This window comes from Dermochelys coriacea, chromosome 13 (genome assembly GCF_009764565.3).
Source record: "Dermochelys coriacea isolate rDerCor1 chromosome 13, rDerCor1.pri.v4, whole genome shotgun sequence".
NCBI classification, from domain to species: domain Eukaryota; kingdom Metazoa; phylum Chordata; order Testudines; family Dermochelyidae; genus Dermochelys; species Dermochelys coriacea.
Genome location: NC_050080.1, coordinates 15,818,157 through 15,829,899, shown reverse-complemented (window position 1 = coordinate 15,829,899; position 11,743 = coordinate 15,818,157). Strand labels below are relative to the sequence as shown.

At 38.8% G+C, this 11,743-nt stretch overlaps 1 protein-coding gene across 7 annotated transcripts in view; it reads right to left on the bottom strand.

Moving 5' to 3' along the window:
- Positions 1-4,229: 4,229 nt before the first annotated feature.
- The window catches only part of NFATC2 (nuclear factor of activated T cells 2), a 131,084-nt gene continuing 123,570 nt past the window's right edge, over positions 4,230-11,743 (bottom strand). For all 7 annotated transcript variants that reach the window (XM_038369583.2, XM_038369590.2, XM_038369586.2 and 4 more), the window contains one exon: positions 4,230-11,206. In XM_038369583.2, the coding sequence (XP_038225511.1) occupies positions 11,151-11,206 (56 nt within the window). In that variant the 3' untranslated portion in view covers positions 4,230-11,150. The remainder of the gene's footprint in view (positions 11,207-11,743) is intronic.

The window sequence follows — 11,743 nt, the reverse complement described above, 5'->3', positions numbered from 1 at the left end:
TGTGGTGTGTGGTTGCTGGTGAGTATTTGCTTCAGATTGGGGGGCTGTCTGTAAGCAAAGGCTGGCCTGTCTCCCAAGATCTGTGAGAGTGATGGGTCGTCCTTCAGGATAGGTTGTAGATCCTTGATGATGCGTTGGAGAGGTTTTAGTTGGGGGCTGAAGGTGATGGCTAGTGGCGTTCTGTTATTTTCTTTGTTGGGCCTGTCCTGTAGTAGGTCACTTCTGGGTATTCTTCTGGCTCTGTCAATCTGTTTCTTCACTTCAGCAGGTGGGTATTGTAGTTGTAGAAATGCATGATAGAGATCTTGTAAGTGTTTGTCTCTGTCTGAGGGGTTGGAGCAAATGCGGTTATATCGTAGAGCTTGGCTGTAGACAATGGATCGTGTGGTATGATCTGGATGAAAGCTAGAGGCATGTAGGTAGGAATAGCGGTCAGTAGGTTTCCGATATAGGGTGGTGTTTATGTGACCATCGCTTATTAGCACCGTAGTGTCCAGGAAGTGGATCTCTTGTGTGGACTGGTCCAGGCTGAGGTTGATGGTGGGATGGAAATTGTTGAAATCATGGTGGAATTCCTCAAGGGCTTCTTTTCCATGGGTTCAGATGATAAAGATGTCATCAATGTAATGCAAGTAGAGTAGGGGCATTAGGGGACGAGAGCTGAGGAAGCTTTGTTCTAAGTCAGCCATAAAAATGTTGGCATACTGTGGGGCCATGCGGGTACCCATCGCAGTGCCGCTGATTTGAAGGTATACATTGTCCCCAAATGTGAAATAGTTATGGGTGAGGACAAAGTCACAAAGTTCAGCCACCAGGTTACCCATGACATTATCGGGGATACTGTTCCTGATGGCTTCGAGTCCATGGGAATGGATGAGTCATTACACAAAGTAACACTATTTCCCCATGTTATTTCTCCCCCCCACCCCACCTCACCCCCCACTGTTCCTCAGATATTCTTGTTAACTGCTGGAAATAGCCTACCTTGCTTGTTACCATGAAAGGTTTTCCTCCTTTCCTCCCCCTGCTGCTTGTGATGGCTTATCTTAAGTGATCACTCTCCTTACAGTGTGTATGATAAACCCATTGTTTCATGTTCTCTGTGTGTGTATATAAATCTCCCCTCTGTTTTTTCCACCCAAATGCATCTGATGAAGTGAGCTGTAGCTCACGAAAGCTTATGCTCTAATAAATTTGTTAGTCTCTAAGGTGCCACAAGTTCTCCTTTTCTTTTTGCGAATACAGACTAACACGGCTGCTACTTGAAACCTGTCATTGTGCTCTCAGTATCCTTTCCCTTATCAGGAGGCAAGTGGTAGATCTGTATTTTTATGACTTGAGCTTTGTATCCATACAGATTCTACTGCCTGGTCCTCTGCACTCACCCACTGTATCTCTTTAGGCTCTGTGGAACCTTGTAGGTTCAGGGTTACTTCCCCAATTAGTTGTTCCTTTATATTTTGGTAAACATCAACATTTGTCATTCCACCATGTTTCAGTAAAGCCTATTATTAAAGATCCTCTGCCACTACCAGCTATTACCCTCAGCAAGTTTGCAGATGACACTAAACTGGGAGGAGTGGTAGATATGCTGGAGGGTAGGGATAGGATACTGAGGGACCTAGACAAATTAGAGGATTGGGCCAAAAGAAATGTGATGAGGTTCAACAAGGAAAAGTGCAGAGTCCTGCACTTAGGACGGAAGAATCCCATGCACTGCTACAGACTAGGGACTGAGTGGCGAGGCAGCAGTTCTGCAGAAAAGGACCTAGGGGTTACAGTGGACGAGAAGTTGATATGAGTCAACAATGTGCCCTTGTTGCCAAGAAGGCTAATGGCATTTTGGGCTGTATAAGTAGGAGCATTGCCAGCAGATTGAGAGATGTGATCATTCTCTTCTATTTAGCATTGGTGAAGCCTCATCTGGAGTACTGTGTCCAGTTTTGGGACCCACACTACAAGGATGTGGAAAAATTGGAAAGAATCCAGCGGAGGGCAACAAAAATGATTAGAGTGCTGGAGCACATGACTTATGAGGAGAGGCTGAGGGAACTGGGATTATTTAGTCTGCAGAAGAGAAGAATGAGGATGGGGGTTGATAGCTGCTTTCAACTACCTGAAAAGTGGTTCCAAAGAGGATGGATCTAGACTGTTCTCAGTGGTAGCAGATGACAGAACAAGGAGTAATGGTCTCAAGTTGCAGTGGGGGAGGTTTAGGCTGGGTATTAGGAAAAGCTTTTTCATTAGGAGGGTGGTGAAGCACTGGAATGGGTTACCTAGGCTGGTGGTGGAATCTCCATCCTTTTTTAGGTCAGGCTTGACAAAGCCCTGTCTGGGATGATTTAGTTGCGGACTGGTCCTGCTTTGACAAGGGGGTTAGACTAGATGACCTCCTGAGGTCCCTTCTAACCCTGATATTCTTTTATTCCAGTTCACGTATTTTACTCTTTTACACCAACTGAGGGTCTGTCCCATAAGAAGTCAAATCACTGTAGCTCCAGTGATGTTAATGGAGATATGCCAGCTGAGGCTCTGGCCCTAATAGTTTTTATTTTATGCCATGTGCCTTCACTCTTTTGCCTGACAATTTTATTTTTGTGATCTGCAGCTCCTTTTCAGCTGTAATTTCTGTCCTACCATTTGCTGGATAAGGAGTTGCTTTTTATAGTGCTGTCACCCTAACAGATGTGTCTGTGTAAGTTGAATGTAGCTCAGCACCTGCTACCTTTTCCCTGGGCTTCCAAGCTGCCCCCCGACCAGCAATTTTCTGTGCCAGTAGTCTTAACCTTTGGTTATGGTGGAGCCCATAGGCTTTCCCTTCTTTAAAAAGTTCCTTGGTTGCTAATAAATGTAATGCCATTCTCTTCTCATCCATGCATTGGGACCTAGAAGATAGCCTCTCTTGCTCCAATCTTCATGCTATCTAAGCTGTTATCATGATGAGTGGGGACCATGATAACTAATAGGATTTAAGATGTCGTTTGGGGCACATTTACTAGTTTGGGGCCTTAATGGCAAACAGTTTAAACTTAGTACAGTGAATGCAATGGTGCTTAAAGAGCATTTATTACAGAACAAGGCATTCATCATGATGTATTTATAAAAAGAGCCTGGTATCAGGCTGAAAAGGGGCTTCTTAAATGCAGTAAATTAAATTTGTTATCAAAATCTTGTAGATCACTTATTTACACAGTGAAGCATGAGAACTGGCAAGTTACCATACTAGACAAAATCCAAGACATTCAGTTAAGAATGAAAATTTGGGGTACCATTGTAGGATTCTGTTTTGGGCCCAAGAAATTAATTAAAGCCAGAGCATCAGCTCAGGTGCTAAAGTTTTCAGCCTTACTTGTGGAATTTTGAGGTTAAGTTACTTCCATTTTCCTGTTGCTGAATACAGCTAAAATTCTGTGTGCCATATATTTGCTCGTCATAAAATGTTCCCCCTAGCCAGTAACAGCTTCTTTGTTGGCTAAGCTTGTCTGGTTTATGGGCTTCCCAGCCTTTGTGCAGTGTAATGGGAGTTAAGAACTTCCACATGGTTCTTGCTTCGACTAAGCAAAGCATTTGCTTCCATGTCCAATAAATGCATCAAATATGGTTTGAATTTTGTATTTTTAAATGCAAAGGATAATATTGATTTTGTTAAGGTAAATGTCTTTAATCGTATGCTACATAAACTTAACTGTTACCAAGAAATAATGGGTTTTCTGGGTGCCTTTCCAGCACAGCAGTATGAAAATGTACCTTTTAGTGTGTCCAGAAAAGAACTGCACAGTTGGGATTTAGATGAACACAAATTAAACGGATCACATCCCCAATAACTGTAAACTGTGTATATGAATACTTTGCTCAAATGGAACTTAAATTTGTACCATTTTTAACACTCTACAGAGCATCTGTTAATTTGGCCTGTTTGGTTCTCTTACTAGGAAAACAGAAAATGACTGTTGAGAGCTAAGGATGGACTTTATTACTTCTTTTTACTATGTAATTAAATCTGATCTACAGAAACCAGAGAAGACCTTGATTCAGAGGGACACTGAGTATCTAGTTTGCAAACAATGGTGCCAGTTCGGAAATCTTTACTCATACTAGCGTGCCTGAAAAGTCCCACAAAAGCAGTCTCATTGGCATTATTCGGGAGAGTGAAGGTTACAAGATCAAGCCTAATTACTGTAAATAAGGTGATACAGGTATTTAAGAACACACAACACACATGCTGCAGATGTTGTCCTTTGATTTATTGCTTAACTATCATAGTACAAGCTATATAAAAATATTTTACAGATAGGAAAAATCATTGAATTGGAGGTTAACAATGTTTTGCATAGGAATGTGTGTGATATAAATCCCTCTTCACTTTTTAAACATAGACTTTTCTGCAAGCAATTTAGTAGTAAATGTCTATTTGTAAGTTATTTATTCACTTCAGGTGAGTATCCGCATTTAATGCAGAGTGTTAGCTGAACATAGTTACTTTTATAATGTATTTACTTCCTTATTGCCCAATTATGCCACCCTTACTGACACTGAATAGCACCTGACTACACCCATAGTCTCCAACCTTCCGACACCCATTGGACTACTCATGTAGTAAGGTACTGCTCAGCATGAGTATGAGCATTGCAGTCTAGTCCTTAGTACTATTTGAAAATAACCCATCTACTCTACAACAGATACATGGATTGTTTGGAAACTCAGTATATCGATGTAGCATCTGCATAGGTCATTATTACTGGAATCTTCCAGCTTTTCTATAGCAGTTTCAGGGGAGTTAGCGAAGGAAACTCAAAATATAAACTTTTGCCCTGATTGCCTCTCGTTGGTAGCCTATATGATCATACACAACTACCAGCACCGGCATTTGAAACTTTATTGCAACATTAGTCAGGTACCAGTTTATTTCTTTGGATTACACCCCAGGAAAAATTTAAAAATAGATAAACAAATCTTACATATCAGAGGGGTAGCCGTGTTAGTCTGGATCTGTAAAAGCAGCAAAGAGTCCTGTGGCATCTTATAGACTAACAGACGGATTGTAGCATAAGCTTTCATAGGTGAATACCCACTTCGTCAGATGCATGTAGTAGAAATTTCCAGAGGCAGGTAGAAATATGAAGAAACTTTGAAGAAACTGCTGAGCTTCAGTTCATTTGCAAATTTGACACCATCAGCTCAGGATTAAACAAAGACTCTGACTGGCTCGCCAACTACAAAAGCTGTTTCTCCTCCCTTGGTGTTCACACCTCAACTGCTAGAAGAGGGCCTCATCCTCCCTGATTGAACTAACCTCATTATTCCTAGCCTGATTCTTCCTTGCATATTTATACCTGCCTCTGGAAATTTCCACTACCTGCATCCGACGAAGTGGGTATTCACCCACGAAAACTTAAGCTCCAATACGTCTGTTAGTCTATAAGGTGCCACAGGACTCTTTGCCGCTTTTACAAATCTTACATAGACTAGTCAGGTGATTGATGCTGTTTAAGCAGATTGTTAGCAACTGTCATTCACTGGGGTTACACAGTAGCACAGATGTAAGAGAAAGGTTTGCTAACTTCATGTGAAATGTTCAAAGGATTGGATAGTTCCTATTGTATTAAGAGCTAATTGGTACATTGGTGTCTATCCCTTTTCATATCAAACTAAATGCTTTAGAATTGCATGTGTGAAATCATGGACAGTACACGCACCACATATTCCATAGGAAACAATAAGTAACTGAATTTTGGGGAATCTGTGGTTCACTTTTTCTAAATCCAATGTGGGCACCTCTCCCAGTTCCATAAGCACAAACAGTATAAATAACAAACATTCAATGTAAATACTAAATTGAGCCATCAGATCATTTAAAATGGGTCAAACCTGGTGGTGTGTGACCTAGTTTTATATCTTAAATTTAGGCAGACATTTTCTTGAATCCATGTAAGAAACAATTGTTCTGTGATAAGTAGCAATTTGGAAACTGATTAATAGGAAAACAGGTCACACTGAAGTATTTAGAAAAATATTTAGAAAAATACTGTGTTCAAAAACACATCTGGAGTCTTTGGAACACTTATCAAATACCAACTTGAAATCATTTATCTTATGGAGGAAAAGTTCAGTAACAAATGCAGAGAGAAATTAATCCACTTGGAAAAAATACAAAACAATCCTTTATAAATACCATTTCTAATGCAAAAGATGTTGCATATTTGGGGCAGATAAAAAGCATAGACACTTTTATTTTTTAAGATATGGATTACAAAATATATTAAAAAACATGCTAGCTAATTTTGAGAACTGTTTTAGATATATTATCAAGCAGCAGCATTTTTATACAATAGAGAATAACATAGTGCTGTCTTTGGAAATATACTACATTCAGAAAATGGTGTATTCCTACAAGAAGAATGAAGTAATACATATTTACATGGATACAAATAAAGCAAGTGCAAAAAAACGTGGCTCTTCTACATTCTTTCTACCAATAAAAACACATACAATAGACACTTTCAATCCACTGCTGCTGTTCAGATCTTACATTTTGCTCATTCTCATGGAGAAAAACAAAACTGGGCTGCATATTTCATTGCAAATCTCTTCACAAGCAATTACTCCCCTGGCAAACTTTACTTACAACATTTGTAGCTGACATAAAAACTTCCTTATAGCTGTCAACTCCCATTACGCTCTCAGATTGTTTATGTATCAAGAATGATTATTTTATTTTATGTATTTATATAATTGATGCAACAGTTTATAGAAGTGCATCCTGTAATTGGCAGCCAAAGCTATGATGGAAAAGTGTGGGGGGGAAAAAAGACAGCTAGATGAACTTTTGGGTTACAATGAGCCCCATGCACTTAGCATGGTATAACATTGATGGAAAACGCATTAGAGTTGTTCACCCTGCAGACAGTATATTTGGAGGGCCTTTGGTACAATAGCAGGAAGGCACTGTGGTGAAACATTCAGATAACTGAGGAAAGACAGAATTTCCTCATGTGCAAATATGGCTATTTTCCAGATAAAGTGAGAACAAATTACTCACAAATGCTATTAACTCTTCCAAGGTGAACCTAATGTTTCTACAGAGAAGTAAGAGAGCAATTTTTATTTATGTAACAATATTAATACTGGAAAAACACTGCTCAGCAAAAAAAAAGAGAGAAATAATTTAGTACTATATATTTTGAAGCTATTCAGCATAGCTATAACATTTTTAAGAGATAAAACTGCGTAACTCTGTGTCTTAGGATCCGCCTTCCTCTCTCCAGAAATAAATATGACGTTAGTTAAGACTATATTATTTATCAAATGTTTTGCATGTAAAATGATGAAAAGCAGATACAGTAGTATAAGCAGACTACATGTAGCTGTAAATAAAACCACTAAAATGTAGTCTATATTATATACATGTATGAAGAGCCTTAATCCTTTAGCTGACATCATGTGGGTGCAGTGATCTGTCCCTTTGGTGCCAGTTGCAGGATTGCAACCCAAGTATATAACATATGTGTGTACATGCACATACACAAATACATCTAATTAGCTATGTGTTAAACTTTAGGAAGAAAAGCATCCAGCTTAATGCAAGCAGCAATAGAACCCTTGAAGCACATAAAAATTACTATCCCACCCTACCCAGCCTAGCTCTTGAAGGAAAATGTAAGATCAATGGATTTAAAAACAAAAACAAAACAAGTCTTCCATCAAAATAGGAGAGAGAGCATGTTTAACAGGCAGATCCTGTAATGTGACTTCCGTGGAACTCCATGTGGGTGTCACATTGTAAGGATCAAAGCCTTAGTTCCTGTGTAGTTTATACATTAATGTATCATGGTAAGAAAAGCCTAATATGTAAAATGGGGAAATGATGCAGGATGCTCAACTGATAATTTAGGGGCAGTGCCAGAACAGCTAGGCACACTTAATGGGAACACCTGTACCATGATTTCACATTTCATTTGAGTAATTGCATGTTGAGATGACCAAGGTTTCTAGTGGATTTGTGTGTGCAATTACCCCGTATACTTGTCCAAGTCAGGCATGCATTTGTATGTATAATGCTGTTGAAAACCTGTCCCTTCTTGGGGTTTTATTTTTAAACTATCACCTAATGAGTTGCAGTGTTTTTTAGAACATGCCATCTAGCCAATTTATTATGTAAACAAAATAATTAGTTCACATATTTCTTCATGCTGCTTATTAAAATCCAACAAGAAGAGAGTCCATATGGGAAAAAAATCTGCCAAGTAATTTTTATGGTAGCTTTAAATTACTTCTATGCCAAAATTGTGTAAAACTGGAAAACTCCTTTGGACTACACATTTGCTCAAGTAAAGTCAGCTGAAATAAACAACTTATGCAAGATGACTTTGCTCCTCGAGAACCAAGACAATTCGAAACAATGGGATGTTTTGCCCGGAACTGTATCTGCCTTAGAAAGAACCAAAGATCTCGAATATCTCATGGTACACTGCATTATTAAAGCAAGTTTTGAGGAAATTAAACATATTAAAACAGAGCACCTAGAGTTATTGAATAATATCCAATAATTCCACTACATCTAGGTCATTTTTAATTCATCATATTCAAAGCCCTAGGCTTGTTCCCATGGAAGTCAATGGCAAAATGTCTATTGACTTCAGTGGGTACAGGACCAGGACTTGATACTTTTGTTGTATTATTTACGGATGGAGCATGTGTAGTTGGCTATATGAATGGCAGACTGAAACATCCACTGCTGGCAGTATTGAGTGATAATCACTTTTCGTATTGCTGAAATGGCATATGGGAAAATGACCTTCTCAAAAAGATTCTAATCGTACAAAGCAGAATACCTTCCAACTGGAAGAAATGCTCCTGCTTGGTCTGTGTGTTACACTAGCACTGTATACATGAGCAGTATATGTTTGACCCACCTGAAAAAAAAAGAAGCAGCAAACTTCATAAGGAGGCCACATATCTAATCAACTTTTTGATTAAGAATAGAAAGGGGGCTCAAGCAAGCCACAAAATTCTATTCAGGCTATAAACCCAGACTTTTAAATGACCTAAGAAGGTTTGAATCCAGGCTTTTGGTTTTTCCCATTTGCAAAATTCTGATTTCAGATACTCCAAAGATCCTGGGTTGTTTAAGATCCAAGATTTTGGTTCAGGTCAATTTCTTAATCAGGCATTCTGAAGCTATGCAAAGGCTTATATCCTGGAGAGAGTTAGTGAAATGCTATCCACTTACTCTCTCCAGGATATAAGATGTTGCATAGCTTAACTGGTAGAATTTAGTGGCAGAAAATATATATTTTCACAAAACTCACGAAGAATAGCTGTGCCAAACCCAGTACTTATTCTATGGGGGTTTATGCACTTATCTTTCTTGCAGCATTGGGCAAACATTCTACAGAAGTTCTGCTTCAGAAGTTCTGATCTAATATTTTCATACAACCTAATTCATGCTGTCACCATGTAGACACATGAGTACTGGCAATCTTTGCTTTGAAACCCTTGAGACTTTAGCTAATGTGCCTTCTAGAGCAATCTTTAGCACTGCAAATTTTCTACAAGCACTCTTAAGGATATTGATTTCATTAATTTAACAAAAGATTATTACATATTTGCAGCAATATTATGGTTAGCCCTTAATGTATTTATATTATCCAGGTATGATATCTTTTTATCATGTCACGGAAGCAATAACACACTAAAAATGGAAAGCATGAAACTTGACAAGCTTACTAGCTGTGCAACTGCAAATGGCAAATATTATCCATATTCTGTTTCTTATTGTGATTACCTTTCTTGAGCACAGTATATTCAAACTATGTGTTAGCGCTAGAAGTCATACATAGCTAATTTATTAGACTAACAAGGAGGTTCAGCCTTTCTGTAAATTGCTGCTGGCTTTTCAAAGCTAAAGAAAAAAAAGACAAATAAATGTGTGGCTTCTTTTAGATGTAATTTCTTTCCCCTGCAGCTTGCACGGTTAAATGTTGTGGCTTCTAAATGAGAGCAGTTACGAATTGAAGGCAGGTTCTATTAGAAAATAAACAGCAGCACTTTACTAGAATAAAAAAATTAAAAGCTGTCAATGTATTGGCTAACCACTAATTTGGGTCAATCGCAAAGTATTTTGACAGGCATAATTCTGCTTGAATTTTGTAACTCCAATAGATGCATCCGCTTCATTTTATCAGGGGTTATTTTAACTTGGGCTGTACATTAGAAATTTGTAATTGCTCTTTTAACTTAATTTTCTTTAAGCATCCCTTGCCTTCAAAGGCACATCAGCTCTGATTAAAAACAACAAAGAATGTCTTGGATTCATGTGGCAACTACAGTTTGGTGTGCCGAGCACAGGAGTAGGAGTCAGGAAGCCTGGGTTCTGTTCTCAGATAAGACTGAGACTTGGTCTACTCTAAAATATTAGGTTGACATGGCCACACCCTTGCGTACCATAGCTTTGCTGACCTAACCCCCGGGGATAGATGCAGCTAAGTTGATGGAAGAATTTGTCCATTGACCTAGTTGCTGCCCCTGGGAGAGGTGGATTACCTAGAGCGATGGAAAAACACCTTCCATCAATGTAGAACCCATGGTGTAGATGTGGCCTGACTTGTGCAAGTCACTTAACTGCTTGGTGCCTCAGTTACCCCCATTGATAACATTGGGAATAATAGTGTGTAACCTGCGTTTGTAAAGGGCTTTGAGATCTGGATGGAAAGGTGTTGCTATTTAAATGCAAAGTGTTGTTAATCTTATATAAAAAACAGGCACTCCCTCTACCCTTATTTCCCATCCCCACTGAATTAAGTGCTAATATATAACCACATTTGTTGTAGAACAGAGCTCTGGAGTGACGCCTTTCTTCTCTCTTATTATGATATCTATATATTTTTGCAGCAGGCAAGACACATACCGTGTTATATGAGAACAATACAATCTTTGGACTAAAGGAAGGGTGTCCTTTTGATGTTTACAGAGAGAGGTGGCGAGCTGCTTAGTCAAGGCTGTCAGTTTGATGCCAATACATTGTTCCTTGCATTGAATTGGTGCCTTGAGATGAAAGATTAAGGAAGCAGGAGGTTGAAGGGGCACTGGAAGGATCTAAACAGGTCAGTTATGGAAGGATTCAGTAAAAGTTGTCTCACAAATCTCTTCTTCTACGTCTGATTTCTGGCAGGGAGTCCAGAAAACTCCTTCCTGATAATTTCATTAACTGTGAAATGAAAAAGGGGAAAGAGATTTAGCATGTTCTGAAAGTGATGGGAATCCAAAACAATATGAACAGGTTTTGCTGTTAAGACTCAAACATTCTCTTGACATTTAATAATGATAACACATCTATTATTAACAAAAAACCCAAACACTCATATAACTCAGTTTCCAGCTGGATCACCAAAATGTGCACATGCCTAAACTGAGTAACCACATGATCTTATTTGATCTACACTTTGTCACTCAATCCTGTCCATACTGTTTAATCCCATTTGTTGTGTCATGTCTAAAGTAGGGCTTGATCCTGTAAACACTTACTTATGGGTGTAATTCTAGATATTAGTATACTGTTTACTATCCCGGACTATGCCTAGTTGAAGTGGGGTCACAGGATTGGGCCTTTAGATGGTAAACATTTTGGGACAACACCCATGTATTGTTGTTTTCTATATAGTGTTCAGCACATTTCAAGCACTATACAATCAGAATAACCTTTTGTGTCCTGTGATCATGCATCTGATGTCCTTTGCATAAAATA